The sequence below is a fragment of the Teleopsis dalmanni genome, chromosome 2 (assembly GCF_002237135.1).
Source record: "Teleopsis dalmanni isolate 2A chromosome 2, ASM223713v2, whole genome shotgun sequence".
Lineage (NCBI taxonomy): Eukaryota > Metazoa > Arthropoda > Insecta > Diptera > Diopsidae > Teleopsis > Teleopsis dalmanni.
The window spans coordinates 44663530-44688148 of NC_051847.1; the positions used below are offsets into that span (position 1 = coordinate 44663530).

Sequence of the window (24619 nt, forward strand, 5' to 3'; positions counted from 1 at the left end):
CTCACCCGAAAACTATAGAGGCATTGCTCTATGCAATATTATCTTAAAAATTTTTACCCATATTCTGCATGATCGCCTCTTGCCATGGGCGGAACAACACAATAAAATTCCTGAGTCGCAAAATGGGTTTAGAAAAAAAAGATCATGTACTGATAATATTTTTACTCTTCAAACAACAATTCAATTACATCTACGTCTAAAAAGTAACTCTGCTTACGGACTTTTTATTGATTTCAAAAGGGCATTTGATTCTATTGACCAGATGCTGCTCTGGCAAAAACTTCATTCGCAAGGTATAAGTTCGCGCCTAATTAAAATTCTCCAATCTATTTACGACAAGGCTTTCTTCGTGATCAAACTTCAACAAAAAGACTCCGATCCTATCTTTGTTACTGAAGGCGTTCTCCAAGGAGAAATTCTCAGTCCTCTCCTTTTCATATTGTTTATTGCTGATCTTGAGAAAGAACTAAGGAATGCAAATATTGAAGGGATCAATATTAATGGTCTACACGATATTTTGATGCTGCTTTTTGCAGATGACGCCGTTGTTCTAGCCAGGTCCCCTATTATTTTACGAAAAATTCTATTAGCACTTGAAAGCTACTGCGAAAAAAACAAACTTGTTGTAAACACGGAAAAAACCCAAATTGTCCACTTTAGAAGAGGGGGAAGGCCAATAGCAGAAAATTTCTTTTACAAATGTCAAAAAAATTTCTGTCGTGAAGTCCTACACATACTTAGGAGTAAATTTCTCAAGCTCCACATTAGGCAAATGTGCAGCAGAAACTGCCATAAGAAAAGGGAAAATGGCGCTCGGTACGGCAATACAAACTATAAGTAAATTTAAATCTGATTCTTGGGAAGGTCGGGCTAAACTTTTCGACTGTACTGTATCCGTAACACTTTTATATGCATCAGAAGTGTGGGGTCTACGTTACTGTGAATCACTAGAAATCGTTCAATCAACGTACTACAAACGTCTGTTAGCACTCCCCCAAGCTACGAACAATGCAGAACTTAGACTTGAACTAGGCCTTGTAAAAATCTCATATAGAGTTTTCAAACGCGCAATCGATTTCATTATACAAATTCTCCAAATGGACCAATCAAGATATCCCAAACAATGTCTCCTTCGTCTCATTTACCTACACGTAAATAATTCTTCTACAAGTGAATTTAATTGGGTTACACAATTTAATGAGTTTCTTAAAGTTGTAAATATGACAAACTTGTGGAAAACACCGACTGCAGCAACTTGGATTGATAACCGAACTACGGCCCTTGAACGCTATCATAGATATCTTAAATTCAAAGACATTCTAAAAGCCGCCAACTCACAATCCATGAATTGCAATTTATTAAGAGCCCTGGATGACAAACCTGCCTGCTACCTCTTTGACCGTAAGCAATTTTTTATGGCAAAGGTTATCGCCCAATTGCGGTTGTCATCAACTCACTGCACTCGTTTTTGTATTAACGGGCAAATTCATAGACTCGAAATCAACAAACTTTGTACACTTTGTAATTTAAAAACTGAAGAAACGTTGAATCACTTTATGTTTGAGTGCCCTATTTACTCCTCAGTAAGAGATCACCATCTTAGTTTCTTACTTACAGTCTTTAGAGACAATAAATCTCTCATTTTCAACTGCATTGATCCGCAATCATCTAAAGCAATATTCACATATATAGTAAATAGTCTTAAAATCAGATCATTTATTATAAACGAATAAGATTTTGCAAAATTACAATTATTTCCCTACTATTTATTTAACTTAACCTTGTTTTTGTTTTTATCTAATATTTTTATTAAATCTAATTAGTAATATTTTTAATTTAAATTAAAAATAAGTATACATCAAACCTCCTTCTGTTACAACTATAAGTTCAGAAGCAGAAGTAAATAAATGTTGAATTGAAAAATTGAAAAATAATGCCTATGAAATGTGAAGAACAGACTGTTGGGAACTTCTTCCTGGTAGTAATTTTAATTTAATACAGACCGACGGAACGTTAACCATATTTGTGAAGGGACATCAAGAACGATGTATATTGAATCTCATCAAAATAGAATGAGAAATATAGAAAATTTCCAAAAATTATCTTAGAAAAACGACCTTAAGCTAAACGGAATTTCACATTGTCCTTAATGGAATAGACTAACTGAATTTCTGCGCATATCTTAATGAAGACTTAAAATATAGACAACAAATAGTGGATGAGATCTTTTAACCGCACTTATGCATTTTAATAAAATTTACTAATTATGAGAACAAACTCGCAACAAGATTAGGTTTCAGTAGGAATACAGTAGGGCAAAAGCTAGGTAAAGCTGACGACATTAGTACATAGCTTTAAGTAAATAATGTGTAAAGTATGGATGGAAGTATGGACAATAATTATTGTCTGATTTAAATTATTAATAAAGTATACTACTACTCTAGTAGGAGTTTGTGATTAAGAGGTAAAATTAAATCAGAATTCGTTATGGACGTCATCTGTAAATGTAAAATTCATAGGTTTATTAAGGGATCTAAATTTATCTCAAAACGGGGTCACGATAACTGTTGTTGTGAAAGACGATCATGGAGCGAACGGATTGCAGTCTGTTGAAGTCATTTGAAAAGTATGGAAGTGATTCGCGGCTTATTAAGAGGAATGATGTTAAAAGGATGTATATGACCAAATTAAATATTGCCGGGTGAGTAAAAGTAAGCGTTCGTCAGTGGCAGTAATTATAGTTTCAGCGTAAGTGAGGGAACTGGAAGAGTGGTTGCCATTACTTTAATATAGTCACTTTTAAATTTGTGCTCAAATTGATGGAGTTTTTTGTTTTGATCAGAACGGATTAAAATCACAAGTGAATATAGAACGTCGTTCTATAACAGGTAATATTCAAAAATATTTATGCTATAATTTTTTTCCTTTTATGTGTATTATTTGAATGAATTTATGAACTGGTTTTAATAAAAATAATTTGAAGTGTCTATAAAAATATTTGTTTATACAGTTCTTTCATATAAAAATTATCTAGTATGTGTATTTGAATATAAAATTGTATTTTGTTTTAATTATACGAATAGTTTTTAATTAAAATTAGTTTTCCTAGAAAGTATATATTCCCGGCATATACCTTAACTAAGATTTTAAATATCTTTATCACAATAAGGGTGTGATGAAGTTTCCTTTAATTAATGGTCAAAATTTTTTTTTTTTTGTTCTTATCAATAATTAATATCTTTTATGAAATTGAAATTTTAAATATGTAAAATATTTCAAAAAAAACTGTACGTATAATCTCCTTTCTATGCTCTAGAGTAAGTAATTATGCTTCCAACCATGAACATAACTCCTTTTCGACCATTTTCGACCAAGTACACAAATGCTATTGTATGTTCGGGAACGAACATATAATATCCTTGGATGCATTTAATGTGCTTTTCGGAAAATGGTTACTTTTGATATGTTAATTTTGGGAGTAAAATATTCTGTCTACAGTCTGGAGTTTGCTGCAGTGTACAACAGAAATACAAAATCAAGCTAATGGATTTTGCTGTTGGCATTTTTAAATTGTGGAATGTTAAATGGTATGGAAATATTTTCAATTTTTACACCTCAGTGTAAGATTTGCTTATAGATATTCAGTCCGTGAAAATATTTAAACTAAATGAAAATTTAAGATTGAATAAAAAATCATTTTTCTTGTTTGTTTTTAAAATTTTAACTACAAAATTTTGAATTTGAAAATAATGAAATACTTGCAGTAAATTTTGGACTGAAAAATCCAGAGTATTTAGGAAAATCTTGATATATTGAATTTCGCTTTATGGTGGTTCTATTATAGATGTATGTGTTTGCCATATTGGTTGGTATAAAATTAATATTCAAAAATATTTGACTATAAATAACAACAATAACAAAGGAAAATTATTAAAATTTTTACAGTGTATATGAAAAGCCAATTTCATCGACTACAGTTGGCGAATATTTTCATTATCTAGGCAATTATTAAGACTACACGAGCGTAACACCACATAAAACTACGCCGCGAGGAGATTTGGTCGAAGTAGAAATTAAAAGAACTTTAAGTTATACTTACTCCTTACTGTTACATGGATATAATCTGTAAGGACTTAGGATAGAAAATGAATTATGTTTATTGTGTGCACTAAAAAGGCTCTTGATAAAGCATTTTCTAAAAATATTTATATAAAATTAACATTTAACGCATTTGCATATTAAACATTTTAAATTCGACCTATACGAGCGATAATGACTTCAATGAAAGATACAACGATAAAGATACATAACAAAATGAAATTTGAATAATTATCGTAGTTGCATAAATATTTTGCAATGCAGAAGTTGGCTAATGAAAATTGTAAATTGCTCAGAGGCATACTCGTATTTTACTCGAATGCTGGGGATTACTGAAGGAGTGCTGAAGGCATATTTAAGTTACTATGCGATTTCTGATTTTGTTTCCTAGTTTTGAAAAGATTTGAGGAAGCGGGCAGTACATTTGTGGCAAAAGTATTAATATATTTAAAAAATCCATTTTTATAACTAAATACTATACAGCATAACAAGGACTTAAATAATGAAAATGAAAAGTACGTTAATAGATGTTAAATAATTAACTAGTTGGGGCCATGTTTACGGCAAAATTGGCTCTTTCGGGCTATGCCGAAACTGTATATTATGTAGACTGACACGTCAGTGTTGCCAATTTCATATTTTTACAATGTTTGACAAACTGACAACTGTTTTCATCAGTGCTAAGACCACTGAATTCTTATATTTAATTAGTAAATAATTAAATAATTTATTTTAAGACTGCAAGTACCAGGAATCGAACTAGGGCCCTGCCAAGTTTGAAGCTCAGAGTCAGCGCACCTTAAACTTTTTAACAAAAAATATTTAACAAAATTTCTTTAAATGAATATATATATAAATTAGGACTGTGTGTAATTTATAACAGATAATTAAGTTTATTTAAATTATTTATTTCTTCATGTTTCATTTAATATTGTGTAAATAAAATATTTCTAATCACGTTTGAAATATATTTATTTTTAAAATTAGTTTGTTTTAAAAAAATTTTTTTTTTTTAAATAATATGAAACAAAATTTGTGATAAATTTTATTAAAGGACACGTTTTATTTTAATATCTCTTTTATTAACAATAATATTATTTATTCAAAAAAAAAAATTAATTTCAAAAAGACCTAATAAAGTCAATAAACAAAGGCCATTTGTAATATTAATGAACTTTGTCAAACAAATTGTCTTTTCCAAATTTATTAGGAATTCTTTTTTGGCAACTCATTTAGGACTAATGAACCATTATAACGAAGTGTTCTCAATGTTCCAAAAAAGGATATGCTTTGTGAAACAATAAAATAACTGCCAAAAATATAATTTTTTTCATGAGCAATTGTTATAAGCATTTTCGGGATCTACATCTTACAGTACGTCTACTAAATAGAATTTATTTAACAGTTTAGTTTGTCTATATATACTAATATAAATGAACCAAAACTAATAGAATTGGTGGAGTTAAAAATTATTATATGTAATGAAGTGAATTTTATGACTCATTCTTTTATGGAATAATATATATATATATATGTTTCTGTTATATTATTTAAAACTATAAACTGTTAATTTTCTTGTTTAGCATTTGCAATAAAGTCGTTAGTGCTGTTCTAACATAAAATAAAACTTTTTATCTATGCATAAATTTTTCATGTAATTTTTTTTATGAATATTTCCCTTTTCTGTGTCCTTTTTTTATGCCTATTCATTTTTGCCTGTTTAACTTTTTTGTGTTCTACTTCATTCATCTTTGTCGTTGGGAAAGAAATTGCTACTTTCTAAGCTTTTAATAATATCCTTTTTATGTCCACTAAATGAAGGATATAAAGTCAACACTTTACACAATGCGGCGACGGGAAAATGAACGATACCAATAATGTGTACCAAACAGAAAAAAAAAGTAGTAGAAAAAAAGATACTTTGTTTTTGTTGATGTTGCGACGGGCTTGAAAAATTGTTGATATTGTAGCTCATTGACCAACATTGTAACTTGTTTGCATAAGTTTGTGTAAAGGACTTCCGGTTAATGTGGTCAGAAACAGGATGGCAAACTTTAGTTTTTTTTTCTTGTTTTTATTTATTACAAACTTTTTTTGCCCAACGTCGTCGGTTATATCTGTTTGCTTTATATTAGTGGGTGTTTCAAATATATTTTAGTGTATTTTTATTTGTTTTTTTTTTTATAAAACCAAATATACAATAATATGTTTTTTCTAGTGTCATCAATCTTTTATGTTTTTTCTTTAATTTTGTTTTTTTTTTATAGCCATATATAGTGACCAATATATAACATTTGAGGCATCATTGACATAAATATTTTTATTTGCTAGTTTAAAAAAAATATTGTACATTGTGTTGAATTTAAAAAAAAATATGATTTTCTTAAATTTAAAAGCTTTGCTTCAAATCCACATTAAGTCGATTTTAATATTTTTACTAATTCTTTAATTTTCAGAATTTCTTCAATGTGTGCGTTTAATTTAAATAAAAAAAGTCTCATTGGCTTAATTTTATTTTTCCGAATATAATTTTCTTAAATTTAAAAGTTTTGCTTCAAATCAGCATTAAGTCGATGTTAATATCTTTACTAATTCTTTAATTTTAGAATTTCTTTAATGTGTGCGTTTAATTTAAATAAAAAAAAATCTTTCATTATCTTAATTTTATTTTTCCGAATATAATTTTCTTAAATTTAACTTAAATTTAAAAGCTTTGCTTATCTTTACTAATTCTTTAATTTTTAGAATTTCTTCAATGTGTGCGTTTAATTTAAATAAAAAAAAAAGTCTTTCATGGTCTTCATTTTATTTTTCCGAAAATAATTTTCATAAATTTAAAAGCTTTGCTTAAAATAAGCATTAAGTGGATTTTAAAATCTTTACTATTTTATTAATTTTCAGAATTTCTTCAATGTGTGCGTTTAATTTAAATAAAAAAAGTCTCATTATCTTAATTTTATTTTTCCGAATATAATTTTCTTAAATTTAAAAGATTTGCTTCAAATCAGCATTAAGTCGATGTTAATATCTTTACTAATTCTTTAATTTTAGAATTTCTTTAATATGTGCGTTTAATTTAAATAAAAAAAAAATCTTTCATTATCTTAATTTTATTTTTCCGAATATAATTTTTTTAAATTTAAAAGACTTGCTTCAAATCAGCATTAAGTCGATTTTAATGTTTTTACTAATTCTTTAATTTTCAGAATTTTTTTAATGTGTGCCTTTAATTTAAATAAAAAAAGTCTCTCTTGGTCTTAATTTTATTTTTCCGAATATATTTTTCTTAAATTTAATACTTTGCTTAAAATCAGCATTAAGTCGATGGTAATATCTTTACTAATTCTTTAATTTTCAGAATTTCTTCAATGTGTGCGTTTAATTTAAATAAAAAAAAGTATTTCATTGTCTTAATTTTATTTTTCTTAATATAATTTTCTTAAATTTAAAAGCATTGCTTAAAATCAGCATTAAGTGGATTTTAATATTTTTACTATTTCATTCATTTTCAGAATTTTTTTAATGCGTGCCTTTAATTTAAATAAAAAAAGTCTCTCTTGGTCTTAATTTTATTTTTCCGAATATATTTTTCTTAAATTTAATACTTTGCTTAAAATCAGCATTAAGTCGATTTTAATATCTTTATGAATTCTTTAATTCTCAGAACTTCTTTAACGTGTGCATATTCATTTAGTCATAGTCAAACCACAATTTTAATATTCGAAAGGATAATGCCTACAAAGTCGTGTCCAATTACTTTATTTTTGATGTATGTGTGGGTATATCAGTTTATAATATTGGAATTGCACTTAATTTTGCATTGTTGTCATTGCAATTTTCAAGTAAATGGATAATTTATTGCCTGAAAAGCGTACATCAACTTTGTGGCAATTCGATATTTGTTGACTATAGCAAAAAGGATTGTATCCTTTTTATATGAACTTTCACTTGAAACTTGTGTATATATATTTTATACAAGATAAATTGCTACAATTTTCAACAATTTCTTGTTAAGTACTAATTGATATTTCGAAATTCATATAATTGATTTGAATTTTATTTTGTATTTGGTTAGAAACTTCTGTTAAAATTACTAAACAAACATGACGTATGAGTGACATAAAAATATATGCAAATATTTGAAAAGTATTAAAGTAAGCATATGAAATTAAAATAATAGTAAATTAAATGAGTTAGAATAACAGTAGTAAGTTAAATGAAAAAGAATAATAGTAGTAAATTAAATAAAATTTCATAGTTAAATAAATTTCTAACTCTTTTATTTTAAGTTCATAAATCATACACAATTAAACTTAATTCATAGCTAAATTCGATAAATTTTCAATATTATTTTGCATTTTGAAGACAATCATAGACTTCATAACTTCTATATTTGTATTTCATATGTATAAGTATTTGATTGTATATACATGAGTATAAAGATGTTTTGCTACGCAAAATTTTCTATCATAAGGTGTTGCAATTTAAAAAAAAATTTGATAAATAATAATAAATAATTAAAAATATTTCCAGCCATTCTCGAAAGCAATTGTAACGGTGGTTGGCTTTGTAATGAACTTAAGAAATACTGAAGAATGCCTGGAAATCCATAAATCTCTATACATATCACTAAGTACCAAGAAAAAATCTGGTATTTCTATAAAATCTTATTGTCGCAAAGCATAAATTAAAACTCTTAAATAAAATAGCTACCATACATTGAGATAAAACGCCTATAAAAGTAATGTTCTCGAACTACAAAAGTACGGTCATATCACGGATAAAAATCAATATCGGTCGAAACCAAGTTCGCTGTAAATACTACGTTCAAACCTGATGTTCTTCAGTTTAAAATGGTTTAAAACTGAGTTCGCACAAATACCATATTAAAAACTTAGACTTAGAGAGGAAAATAAAATAAAAAATTTGCATGTATTATATGCAAATTAATTTGTATTTAATAATTAAATTAATTAATTAATTAAATTTTTAATTAAGTTAAAAATTGAACTAAATATATATAAAAGAAAATTTTGGAGAGATTTTGAGAAGTGGTGAAGTACAATAACAAAAATACTTTTAATATTATCTTAATTAATTAAATTTTTTGCTGACCATACAATTGTTTTAAGTATTACCAAATACGCATCATCAGTTGTCTTGGAATTATTTCTTAAATTTAATTATTCGTGAATAATTTTTTGAGACTGTAAGAGTTAAACTCATACTCTGCCAAATTTGAAGCTCAGAGTCAGCGCTCATTAGCCAACTGATCCAAAGTCGTACTTTGTACGGTCGAACATCCTTTTTTGTTAATTTGCTGTGAAAGTTCATTAATAAATTTACTAGCTGTGCTATAATGTGATCATGAACCAGCTTTAGAATAATTTTATTAATTAATTATAGTTATTTTCAGTTGTTAAATTTCAATACAATTCTTTTGTGAGACTTTAGGAAATAATACCATAATCAATTAAGATTATTATATTATACCGTATAAGCGATATCAGATAAATTATCTTTATTTACTTAAAATTGCATATTACGATATAAATGTTATACCAAAAAAGAATGAAGGGAAAAGAGATGTGAATCAGTTCCTTAGCCTTTGTTCTGATGAGGTATATCTAAATATTGTCCTTCCTTTTTTGATTACCGTCTGATGAAATACATCTAGATATTGTTTTTCCTAGAAGACAAGACAAATAATAAATAGCTTAACTGTCTGGATATAAAACTATAATATATAGTTATAGGTATTATAGTTTATATCAAAAAATGTGTGAACATTGTGCAAATAAGGTTGCAATTATTTTTAAATATTATTAAAGTGTGATTAGATGTATTTCAAGTACTTATTTAAGACAGCTCATGACTACAATACTAATAATATTGAGAATGAGATAATGAATCTAGTAAGCTACTAGATTTTTGTACATATTAGATGTACTTTAGGTTAGATTATATTTACAGATAACAAGCTAGATATATTTACATTTTTTTGAATCTTTGAGCAAGTAGGAACTTACATGATGTCCTACATAATTACCATCTAAAGCTATAATAAAATAATAATAATAATATTAATTTATAATTTATTATTAAATTAATAATAATAATAATATAAAATAATAATATAATAAAAATTATATTAAATTAAAATGAACTCAAGAACATAATTTTTGTTATTTAGTAAAATAAAATTTTATATAGTAAAACTATAATCCTTAAATAACTTATTAAAACAGAAAACATAAAAAAAATCCTAATTGTTAAACCCACAATATACTTTCAAAAAGTATCTTTTTCTTATTCTCATCAAAATAATGAGTTTAGGTAAATTATTTTATTGATATAAAAGAATTGATTACAGTTTATTCCAAATTTAATCCAAATTTTGTGTTAATTTGTTTCAATTCGGATTTCTTTTTCTTGGCATTGATTAATAGCACCCAAAGCGTGATTTATGCGCAACCCTTTTTAATTAACTTAATTCATTTTGCATGTTAGGTAGAAGTTAGTAGTATTAAAGTAACTAAAAAGATACATCATTCGAAAAAAATCCACAGATAACAGTATTTATTTCAATATAATTAAATATATTCCCAGTGCATATTAAAATCCTTTTTGCTTTCTTTTTATGAAGCTTAAAAAATTCAAAAGTAATCGAGCAGAAAGTATCTATCAGCAATCAATATAAGCAAAATTAATAAAAATAAGAGAAAAACAGAATATTGTAGTAGAAGAAATTATTAATAATTTCAAAAATGTCTTATATATTTTTCATTTCATTTTCATCATGTCAACACACTTGACCAACAAATTTTCCCAGTGACCATTTGTCGAAAGCATAGTTGATCATTCAACTGTCCATGAATCTATCAAAGTAAAAAATTGATAACTTTGCTCATTGAAGCGTTATGTAAACACACTTTTAAAATCGCACGAGTTGATATCGAAATTCACACAGATACTTGAACACACACATACATACATACTCGTATACATGCACTTTCAGTGACACAAGTTTGCCAATATTTTATACGCATGGGAACATTGGCATGCAATAGTTAAGAGTGAAGGTTTGGAGTAAAGCCAGTTCAGATATTAAATTGCATTATTCCACTGCAATCAAATATTTGATTTAGATTTTGATTTTCAGCTTAATCAGGTGGAAAATAGTTTTGTTGATCAAACACTTTTATTGGTCAAACGTTCAAGGCACCATTATTACTACTACGAGTATTTGATAGCAGATTAAGATTGGTAATCATCACTTTTATTTTTATTACATTTTTTGAAGGTATTCAAAATAATAAAATTGGTGAAAATATAACCAGAATTCTCAATCTTTTTTTGTATTTGGATAAGCCTGGGCACTGATGTTTGGGTGTCTCTTTCAACAGCGTTGGTAAACAGCAAATGCAAGTTCTTTAGCAGCGTAGTCTTACCCTGACCAACTTAAGTTTTGTGTTTCGTAAGAACCTATATTATCTATATTATTAAGAACCTATATTATTAATATCCCCGACTCACCCCTCCTGTGGATTATGTGGAAAGTTTTATATTTGAAATATGTAAGCCATGTCGCTCTTGAACTGACATATGATGAAATATTAGCATAGCTCCTATTAGTTTGTCGAAAATAGTAAACATAAGTCATTTTTTGTTTGTGACTAGCAAGATCAGGTATTGGAGAGAGGATTATATTGAAAAATTACCACGTCTCGCTATTATATCAGAGTGCTTTATGATAAAATAACATAAAAAGATATCCATCTTACAATAATTCTCAAAGGATGCAGTCACATGGTGGGTGACATAGTTACCAACCCTTTCAAAATCTATCTATATAGACATCCTTCACTCAGAAGTTCTTTTTCACAGTATGAAAAGGATCTGTTCAAATTGTTAAAATAACTTTATCAGGCAAAAATTAAAGCAGAGTTGAAAAATTTAAAGTATTAAAAGCATGATTTGACTTAAGACAAATCGCAATTGTATTTTCAGTGAAGTCAGCTCCACTTTAAAGCTTTATGTTACCGTGGGGAAATAAAATGGAGGAATTAAAATGGAGTCTACATAACTATTATACATAATGCTATGAAAATAAGTGAGGTGAATTTATATAAAAAAATTAATGAAAGTTATGGAAATAATACTGTAATAAATAACGATATTAGGTAAGAAACTATACCTAAAACTACTTTCGACTTTTCTTTTTTTAGGGATACATTGGATGTCATCTTTAACACATTTGATAAATAACAGATTTACTTCATTGAGGATTTCCAAATAAGTAGAATATTCTACTAAACATAAATCTGTAGAGTTTTATAAAGACAAAAAAAAAAGTGCAATGGTTTACAGTCATATATAACAAAGGTTATCTCTGAATGTGAAAAAGTAGGACTAAAACTTGGTTTTTGAGATTAAGTCCCATACAATGCTTCTCAGTTCATAATTAAAAGAGATTATATTTGATAGACTAAGTTCATAGCTTAACATATACAATGTAATTATATATGTTTATAAAAATAAATATAAATAAAGATATGATTTATATGTATTTATTATTTTAAGAACATGTCTTATTAATAATAATTCTACATAACAATAATATATAATATATATAATCACAGTATTATATTGATATTAATAATTTTTACTAATTATATTAAGATAATATTTATATTACAATAATATATATAATGTAAATAAAATAATATATGTAATATTACTAAAGAACACATAATATTCATAATTTATATAATAATATTATATATTATTATATGTATTTATTATTTTAAGAACATGTCTTATTAATAATAATTCTACATAACAATAATATATAATATATATAATCACAGTATTATATTGATATTAATAATTTTTACTAATTATATTAAGATAATATTTATATTACAATAATATATATAATGTAAATAAAATAATATATGTAATATTACTAAAGAACACATAATATTCATAATTTATATAATAATATTATATATTATTATATGTATTTATTATTTTAAGAGCATGTCTTATTAATAATAATTCTACATAACAATAATATATAATATATATAATCACAATATTATATTAATATTAATAATTTTTACTAATTAAGATAATATTTATATTACAATAATATATATAATGTAAATAAAATAATATATATAATATTACTAAAGAACACATAATATTTATAATTTTTATAATAATATTATATATTAGTATATTATAATATTATATACTATAGAAGAATATTTATTTTATATTAATATTTTACGTAGTTTTTTATATTAATATAATTAATATATAACTATTGTTGTTATTGCATTTAATTTCTAAATTTCAAGATACAAAAAAGAAGTAAGAGAAGTACAATTGTTGCCTTCAAATGCATGCGTTTTCCATTATTTTCTTATAAAAATAATGTTTCTCCATTAGATGATATTTTTTAGTGGTAATGAGAGATACGCTTCGTTAACTTTGACTTCATTCAGTAAAAAATTTTAAAGATGATGTGTTGTTATGAAATATTATATAAAAACATTAAGTAGCGAACTTGTCACCAGGCGCCTTTCTACTTCAAGAAGCGACACATATGCTGTGCATATGCAATCAAATTGTTTATTTTTTTATACGAGTGCTTATAGAATATATTTAACTGATTTATAAGAATTTTAGTTGTTGCTATATGACTGACTATTAGAAGACTATCAAAATAAAAAAGAAATTATTATACATATAAAAATTTATAATTTACAATTTTTTTCTATATAAAAAATAAAAAAATTTTTATATGTAGAGATGGTACCACTACAGCTAAGTTTTTATATTTAAGTACTTTAACAGAAGATATATAGTTGATATAGTGAAGATGAACTAATCTTAAACAATATCCCTACTAATAAACTTTCATTGTTAAGGGCTTAATATAAGTTCCCAAAAATATTTGCATATACTACGGTTAGTATATATCTCTATAGTATAGTGCTAACATTACTTCTTTTAGGTTAGGTTGTGATGAAAAAAGAAATCATAAGATAAAAAGAGAAAACAGACTACAGAAGCGCTAAGGAACGAAATACTGTTGCAACCGTAGATGTATAGCGGTAGATGGATTATGTTGGTACTGTGATCTCTGATATTCACACACGTCTATTGGCTTATTACGACTTCTAGAGTCACTGAAATTTTTATCATGTATGATGTATTGTCTTATATAACGTTTTTATTATTCTTCGTTAAATGATATGCATAAAAAGAATGATGAATTTCTCGTATAAATAATAAAAAATCACTGTCACTTGAACTTATGTTTAATATTAGAATTGTGTTGAACTAATATAACTCTTAAATAAATGTAGCGAATATCATTTATTATTATGCATTCACATTAAAAGTACTACAATTTAATAATGATGATTTTAGTACATGTTATGTCATATCAAAACACGCAACATTTTTGAGTGTCAAGTTCAGTAATTTTTGTCAATTCAAATGCCAACGAAAATTACTTAAACATTTTAAAACAAATCTATTGTATTTATGTGTAAACATTACAATTCTATATACACAAAAAAAAAAATAATGAAACATTTAATTTAATTTTCCACCCGCACCCTACAAATTGAATCATTTATTGTTTGAACTGCAAAATCGATGATCATCATCTGTGCTAATGACTTCCAGATGTGGAACATTGGCTGCTATTTTCATTTCAAATTTGAGCTACAATGGACTAATGAGTATCTCTTATTGAGGAAAATATTGACTATTTAAAGCAGATATTACACATTTTTGATATTATAAAAAAGATTTTTTTATATCATTTACACCTCAATAATAATAATTTAATATTAAAGAATCATTCATAGTCAAGTATGTGGTTATTACTTCCTCATAATTGTTTAATAATTAATAACTGCTTATTAATGTTTAAATATTTTCAGAATATTGTAAAGATTTTACTGCAATTCTTTCGAAGTATGTATTTTTTTAAATTAAGTTTAAAATAGTCTAAAGGTAAATAAAATTTTGGTATTTTAGTACCCAAACAATTTATTTATTATTTACTTTTTTATTATATAAAATTGAGTTTAGCAAACGAGTAATGCTAATTATCTTATATACAACTCTATCGATAGAATGATTTTTGGAATAGATATCTACAATAGGACATACTGCATAAACATCAAATTTTGCTTCGGTGGTACATTTGATATCCTTATTCTAATTGGTTTAGGGACAAAAGTGTTATTTTGGTACATTGAGTTTTAAAAAACTCATAACGGTTTTGTTGCAGCTATCTACCGGCCAAAACTAGAATCTTTCTCATACTGAGTGTATGACCCACTTTCTTTTAAGTGGTGATTCACATCCTTCACATCAATAAAAAACTGGCTAGCAAGAGACTTCAGCGAAATCAACGACTACCTCACTCAATTCCTATCTAGTCATGGATATTTCAACAGCAACATCTAGAGCATGTGCAAATTAGTCAACAAATTGTTTATATTGCGGAGTTGAGGATTATATCGCAGAAGACACATTCTTTGAGTGCAATGGCTATCGAAAACGAACGAGAAGTGTTAGCAGCGCTAGTTGTTGTTTTCTCTTCAATAGCAGCGACAGGAAAAATTATCGTATCGTGTAGAAATGTTTGATGAAAAGAGTATGAGATTGAAAAAATAGATCTCGACAGAATACAGCTGGGGAAAGCAGAAGTATTATACCAAGACAAAGTATAAGGTTTGTCACCAGAAACAACCTAGAACACAGCCATAAAAGTCTTAAATGACTAATAGCGACCCTATCTCGAAGTATTGTTAACGTAGTCCTTATCATAAGATAAGGTTTCTAGAAATGAAGATTCTAGAAATGAAGGCAGTGAGTACGTGCAAGTCGGGCACTACTTTCCGGGACGAAGGATTGTGGTCAGTGCCTACGCATTCCACTCCTTCCCGACGCACAAAGGTTTAAAACTAAAGGGTTAAAAGGCACCCATATCTATATCTATTTTACGTAGATAGTCAAGCAACAATTAATACGTTCGTACCTTCGAAAACTTTTGTACACTGGTGTAATAGAGTTCGTTAGTTAAGACTCGTAATTGTTATTTAGCTCATTTGAAAGTCTTAAAGACTGATTGGAGATTATAAAGTAGAAATTCTAATTCTATGCAATACGCAGCAACGTGACTAAAGTCGCACGCGCTCTATTACATAGAATTTCTGACAAAAATTTAAAAAATCTTTTTGCAATTATTTACTGCCTCCGTTGGGCTGGCTTGACAATATGTTGTCGATCGTCTCGCTATTGTTGCGGCTGGGCTTGCAGTCGATACTTAAGCTTAAAGGGTGAATCTATTAGATCAGATCGTAGATACACATGTTGACGACATAATGACATCATAAACAAAATCGCATTCGGCATATAGTGACAATAATTGTGCTTCTATGTCAAGTGTTTGCGTTTGTTGTAGTTGCCACCATTTTTACTAATGTTATTATTGTTGTTGTTTCAGTGGCTTCTGTTGCGTTTGCTGTTTTAATTATACATCGATATGATCTGTGTTCCGCATTTGAAGTTCATGTTCGATTTTTTATTTAAGTCATTTTATGTATGTGATCAGTATGTGATGTAGTATAGAATCATAACGAAATTGTATCTTCAACGCATCAACATGAAAATAGTTGGAATTTGCCTATTGTCGTTTGCAAATGTGTTGCTATATAAACGCTTTGAGTTTTGTTTATAGTTCATATATAATTAAGGAGTTATCCTTTCTAACTAATAATTGAGAGGATCATTGCTAGCCAATGTTAATAATGTCTAAATCGCACTTTAGTAATATTTTTATCGCTATCTTTGGTTTATCTATTATATTTAATTGCTTAACAAATGCCGCGGTACATCGCACCATAGAAGAGGCTCGTCAAGAACGTCAGCGTTTAGTGCAAAAATATATTAAAACTCTTAATAAAGAGGAGGGCGCTATACGCTTGGTTGGTGGCCAAACGGAATTCGAAGGTATTACAGAGGAATGCATAATTGTAATTTGAATAATTAAATTGAGTTGTAAATATAATGTGTGAGATAGTGAATTAATTAAAATTATATGAAATTAAAAAATAAAAGAAATAAATTGCTTAAAATAGTTATTACAAATAAAAAAATATAAAATGAAGTTATATATATGTTTTAAAATAACGATCTAGAATCTAAAATCTAAAAAATTATATTTTTGTTTGTATATTGTATTATATATCAGAAAAAAAAATTAAAATTTAAGTGATTTCATAACCTAAACACTAAAATGTATTAAATGTATATATTATGCTAAACATCTAATATATCTCAGTTTTATATTTTTACTTCAAAATGTAATTTAGTCGGTAATATTTAAATTTCGGTTCAAAAGTTATAAGTAAACTTGGTCTAACAATATATATAATGTTTATTTGATAAATATTTGTTTGATATATATATATAAGAGAAATGTATATAAGTGAAATATATATTTCCCTTCTTAAAGACGTGTTTGTTCGACACAATCGGATATGATTACAAGATATGTAAATGGGTACTAACATTATTTAGTGACAAAAAACCGTCGGTATTTTTATATCATCTAATATAATGCTATATTATCTCATTGTGAAAACTGCAAATAATATAATAAAAGTAGAAAATTTATTAAATCCAATTTTATGTGTATTTTATATTTATAAAAAATAAAATATATACAAAATATTTTATATATTATATCATTGCCGACAATTTGTATATATCGGCATATGTCTGGTCGCACGTGTCTTTCCAATAAAATTACTTGATTATTATATTTTTAAATACAGCAATATATATATTATTTTATTTAAACAAAGTTTTCATGACTAATTTATTAAGAAAATATATTTCTATCTTAATTCTCAAAGGCAAATAAAATCTATAAAAAGTTTCTAAAAAATAATTTAAATTATTTTAAAAACCTATACGATTTTGTTAAAATTTCTCTTCTGGAGAGATTCTGTTTAACTTCGTCAGAGTAATGCCCAAAGCACTACAGTCGCTGACCACTGTGTTCTATAAAGTTGAACTACAGTGAGAATCGTCAACCACTGTAGCGAGAGACTGTAGTGTAATCGTGGGTTGAACATAAGGATATGACCAACTTATTTATTTAAAATATCATAAGTATGGAAGCTCACTATGAACATAAAAAAACCGAGTTTTTAATGTAAATAAAATCTATATGTCAATTTAATAACTAAATTTTATGATAAACAAAAAATTATATACATTAAACAAAAAACAGAAAACAATATACATAATGTATCAATTTCAGGTAATATCGAAGTATTGCACAATAATAAATGGGGAGCAATATGCGATGATGAATGGGATGCCATCGAAGGTCGCTTAGTATGTAGACAACTTGGTTTTCCCGGTTTTAAAAAAGTAACACATAGTGGTTACTTTGGACCAGCACGACGACGTTTTTGGATGGATAATTTATTTTGTGAAGGTCACGAAAAAGAATTAACGCATTGTCGATTTGATGGTTGGGGTGTAAATGATTGCGAAGCTAGCGAAGCAGCCGGTGTTATATGTGAAAGCCCATATCCAGAACCAACTGAACCACCTAAACTTAATTTACCAAAATATCGCATACATCATGCGTTTCCAGTTGATGTACGCCTACGTGGAGGACGTACGCGTAATGAAGGTCGCGTAGAGGTAAGCATAGATAACGGAGCATGGGGCACAATATGTTCAGATGGTTGGTCATTACTTGAAGCAAATGTTGTATGCCGGCAATTGAATTTGGGTTATGCACGTGATGCATTACAAACAGATTATTTTGGTGGTGCAAATATATCCGCAAATATGTTAAGTGGCACAGAATGTTATGGTAATGAATCCACGCTGGCACAGTGTCTACATCACGATCAGCAAGCAGGCACAGCAGGTTGTCATGGGCTAGCAAACCATGTGGCTGTAGTTATATGCGATCATTTAGCTCCTGATTTAGTAGTAGATTTTTATGAATTGGAACGTACTGCACATTTAGAAGATCGTCCTATGGCTTTAATGCAGTGTGCAATGGAAGAGAATTGTGTAGCGAATGAAGCTTATGAAATACAACGTGATGATCCAAATTGGCGTTATTCGACGAGAAGATTACTCAAATTTACGGCAAGTGCACTTAATGCTGGCAACACAGATTTTCGACCTTTTAAGGAGAAACATATGTGGGAGTGGCATATGTGTCATATGTAAGTAGACTTTAAAGACAAATTTTATTTGATACAAATTATAAATATTAGCTTAATTGTAGGCACTATCATAGCATGGAAGTGTTTGCTACTTTTAACATATATGATTTGCATGGTATTAAAGTGGCACAGGGTCATAAAGCCTCATTCTGCTTGGAGGACAGCCAGTGTTTGCCGGGTATACCAAAGAAATATAACTGTGCCAATTTTGGTGATCAAGGTAAGTAATACACACTTCACCTTTTGAGTATGGTTTTAAATTTCCAATCTTTGATTTTAGGCATTTCTGTAAATTGTTCAGATGTGTATTTATATAACCTTGATTGTCAATGGGTTGATATAACAGAAATGGAAACGGGTGAATATATCTTAAAAATGGCTATTAATCCAGAATTTAAGGTTGCTGAAATGAGTTTCGATAATAATGCTGCTGTATGCAGTTTAATTTATACTGAAACCTATGCTCGAGTAGAAGATTGCAGGCTAGAAAGACCTTAAATTACTGAACATATTTAGTATTTTATAAAATATTAAGAGAACTGCTCTTATGAATAACGAGTAGCCAAGCGAACATGTGCCAAATATTAACTAAGAACCAAACACTGCTTTTGCTTAGCAAAACTATTTATGGGTATTAAGTTTACAAATGAAATTATAATAATTTATGAATAAAGAAATCATATTATGATGTATGTATAGATATGTATCTCAATCAAATCGCATCGCTTACTCAAATATCAATGACATATGGGAGCACTCAAGCGTTAAGTGGGTTAATAGCTTTACAGTGGATTTCGTGTAACAAATTGCGCCAGAACTTTTTTGCTCTTCAGCATTAGCAACTTCAGTGAATTTAAAGGAAACTAAAAATGTACTTAGCAATCAGCAGTCAGAAGTGGGTTTGAATATATTTATAAAATAGGTTAAAAATATTATTTAATTCATCATAAAGAATAATTTTATTACAATACACAAAAAAACATTAATAATAAGGTTCGATTTGTGGTAGTAGCAAGTTTATTTATACTTTAAATAATCATAGCTGACTCATAGATTTTTGTAAGAAATACTATAATCTTCATATCGTAAATAATTTCACTGAATAACATTAGATAATTTAAAAAAAATTGCTCATTCTGCAAAAAAAAAAAAAACAAAATTAATTAATTTCACATTAATATACGAGATTATTGTTTCTTTAATGAACATTGGTGCATCTCAGCAGGACAATGTTAAGACAAATCTTTATGCTTTAATTTTTATCTAAGTTTGTATTACCAAAACGCAAACTTTTTAGGACTACTTCCTCAATATAATATAGCAATATAAAGACAGTATTAACGCAGATATTACGACGTTTAAATCAAAACTTTATGGAATAGTTTTACACTTATTGGCTGTAACACCTCGTGGCTCAAGCGTATGGGTTAGTTAAGTTGCCATTAGAGGATCAAAGATCTTGCTAAGAACTTTTTTCTCCAACACCCATAGTGCTATTACATAATTACACAATGGCGTATTCGCTTTGCAGATGCATAGATTAGATGAGGTACTAATGGGTTTAGTAGCGTTAAGACCTTCTTTCCCGTCTAAGTCGCATATTTTGTTAATGATCAACCTACTAAACATTATATCTTTAACCGTCGGGAAAGTATAATCACGAGCTGCTTGCTCTGCATCCTAGTGTTGTTCGTTTCTGTCACTAGCCAATATATACCACAATTTAGTCATATTTAATGCCATATCCAAAGGCAGTAATAACATCAGACTTGGAACAATGATATAGATATCAGCAGCTTGAACAAGAAACTGGATACATTTCTAAAATTTTGTACCATTATGATGAACACCTAACTTGTGGATGATCAGCTACGTCACGAATTAAAATACATCAGAGGACGAGGAATCACTATATTTTAAGTCTCGCACGGTATAAAAAGTTTCAGAGAGACTTGACCTTGCCTTGAGCTACAAGTATTGCTCAACGTGATTTTTCGGAGACGTATTAGTTGTAGAGAAATCCAGCTCAAATATTGCTTATATCTTATGGAGATAGTTATGTTTCTGAACTTCTTTGAGAATTTATTGAGCCCCGAATACATCTGATTAATGGTAGAACAACTAGGTTGAAAAATGCACAGTGAAGGCCCAAGGACTAAGTTGACATGATACATAGTACAATTGAAAGGATCTTATACGCTACATATATCAGGCTGATCCCGGTTTATGTTGTGGTAAGTCTTTTTGTAAAATATTACTTTAAATCATATAATACATTTACTATCTATCTAGGCATTACTATCTCTTTGCTGTCGAATTTTTTAATAATCAATTCGAATTATTCTACCCAGGAACATGTGGCACATCTTATTTATATTATTAACAATACTATAGGTAAAATTTGTATATGAATTCACAAACTCATCATTAGTTTTCGACATTTTTGAAGTAGGCGGTGTACTTAGAAAGCAACTACCTAGTATTTCATTGATTTTTTAGTGATTTCTTCCATAAAGTAATGATATTCTAGCCACGTTGTTGCTGTTTTTTTGTCATTATATAGCATCACGTATTTGTTTAATAAAGATTATGGATTCTCAATGTCATCATTATATATATTCATTAGAGACTTCAGTAAATTTTTCTAGGGGCGAAATTTATGATACCATTCCTATAAGCAGTTGAAAGAAATGTTTAGTTTAAAATTAGTTATTTAATTGACCATCATTCCTTATTAAAGGATTCGAGTGGGTTTTTCCAGAGGTGAAATTTATGATAACTTTTTAATTAGAAATTTTGAAAAACATTCTGTTTAAAATTATTTACTTAGTTAACCATTGTAGACATGTATCGTGCTTGGTCACTTCTAGTAGTCTCCTACAGCTAGCCCTATCAGTTAATAGTAATTTATAATTTTTTTTGCTGATATTATTCACACACTTATTATCACTTATATATCATGTACTTTTTATATATTTTTAACCTAATTGAAAGACTAAATACTTTTTTTTAATTTTATTTTTTAGTTCAAATTTTTAATTGATAGTTTCTGCATTTATTGCTTGAAAATACTTTATAAAAGTATCTATCACTTAAAAAACCAATCTATTTGAAAAGTAGCGAATAAGCAATTTGTTATAATAGCTTCGTAAACGTTTTTAAAAAAATATTTATAATTTCTAAAAATTAATAAATTCTAAATTTACTTAATTAATTCTATTATTAAATAAATAATATTATTTGTTATGTTAATATGTTACTATATTTTTAAAATTTTTTAACAAAATTTTTGATTTGCTAACATTTCAAATTTTATCTAAAATTCCAGGTTGTTTTGTTGGGCAATGAGATTTTTGTTTTGCACGTAACTGTTTATATTAAAATCTATTTTAACCTAAAGCAAATTTAATTAAAAACGATCAAATATGAAAAGGAAATTTTGCTACTGGAAGCGTTTCATAAATTATTAAAATCAATTAAGGAGTAGACAAAAGGCAATTGTTCACGAGACTGTTTACGCCTTTAGCATTTGAGAAGGATTGTTATTTTACTGCTATGAATATAATTTAATATTGTAAACTGTGAAATGCAAAAAAAAAAAAAGGAATTTAAAAATCTCAATATCGACAACATACGTGCGAGTAAACAATGGGGCTACCCAGAGGCCTCAAACACGCCACCGCCCCAAAATAATAAATCAAAACAAATGCAATTGTGAGTTTATCTAAAAGTTGCCATTTTATTGTTTGCATTTCACTACATCGCCTCGATACATCCAAACACACGAGTACACATGGGCTTGGGGCTGCTGAGCCGCTCTATTATATTAGAGGGTTGTGCTCTCTATGGGTGCTCGAGTGTTTGGTGGTCAATATAAACTAGCGCCGTACAAACTATATTTTATGGTATTAACTTAATATGCATATTTATTCTCTATCGCTTTTTATTTATGGATTTTGTTAGTTGCGGGGATTTTGTAGACTTTGGAAGTAAATCTATTTTGATTGTTTTCATAGCAGCAAAAAATTAATAACACAAAATGAAATTGCATAGATAAATAAAGCCGTGGCTTTAACCAATGTACCATATTTCGCGTGTTGTTCGAAAAAATTATGGTACAGATTTTAACATTTTAACAAGTAATTGCAAATGGAAATATATTTTAATTGTTTTTTTAAATAAATTTATTTTAATTGTTGGTGTTAAATATAATCTACAAAACATAAACACCATTGTTAGCAAATATATTGACCACTAATCGAGTACTTTCGGTTTATAATACTGTATTGGGGAATTGAGTAGAAAAACAAATACTATTTCTATTATTTATTTTTATTTTTAGAACATTTTTATTATGAGAAAACATAATTGCACTATATTTAATTACTGCAATATTACCATATTTATCTGCTTCCAAACAGGCAGTTTCATCCTATGCATCCTGCTCTATATATCCTGCTCCTATATTGAGTAGCTTAAACTTTTTTATTAGTAAACAAAATAAAATATTTTTCTGAAAATAAGCAAATTTAGAGCAAATAATATTTATTTATTTTTTTGCGAGTTTTGCTATATAGTGCTTCTTATTTAATAAAATTTATTTTATTGTTGATATATACTCGTATTAACTTTTCATAACTAATAACAGAGTAACTCAGAAAAACGAGAAAAATCTCAAAAGTAAATATTTGCCGACATCAACTTCGAATGCTGCCTGCACAGATCCTTATGAGACAACTTCTGTCGGCATAAGTCATTGCCTTCCAACTCAGCTCAGTCTCGTATTATGAAAGTTCTTATCCTTTGTACAAACTGTCGACTTAAGAGTAAATAATAATAAAATTTAATGAAAAAATATATGCTTCCGCAGTTAAGAACGTAGGAACGCTAAGAAACAATTGCCTTAAAATGTATTAAGCGCAGTATAAAATTTTCCTCTTGGGTACAATTGATGAAGAGAAAAAATTCAAAATTTATTTAAAAATACTGAGTTTTGACTAATATATCAAAGGTTTCGTTTAAATATACTTTTTCCGCAATAAAATCAGAAAACACAGAACATTTTATATTTCCATTTTTTATTTACTGAGTGAGTTACTTAAATTTGATTTAAGGCAGTTATTAAATACTAAGATGTGCAAAGAAACTAGTAATGTATGAACAATATTCTTATAGTTGTGAAGAAGGAATGTAAATATAATCTCAAACAAACCTTACTGCTGATAAAG

At 27.7% G+C, this 24619-nt stretch overlaps 1 protein-coding gene across 1 annotated transcript; it reads left to right on the plus strand.

The window, feature by feature from the left end:
* Positions 1–16940: 16940 nt before the first annotated feature.
* Positions 16941–20098, plus strand: LOC119674433 (lysyl oxidase homolog 3B-like). The gene is made up of 4 exons (XM_038085571.1): positions 16941–17142; positions 18461–19391; positions 19454–19611; positions 19672–20098. Exons 1-4 carry the CDS (start codon positions 16941–16943, stop codon positions 19887–19889), a joined length of 1509 nt encoding a protein of 502 aa, XP_037941499.1. The 3' UTR covers positions 19890–20098.
* The last annotated feature ends 4521 nt before the right edge of the window (positions 20099–24619 follow it).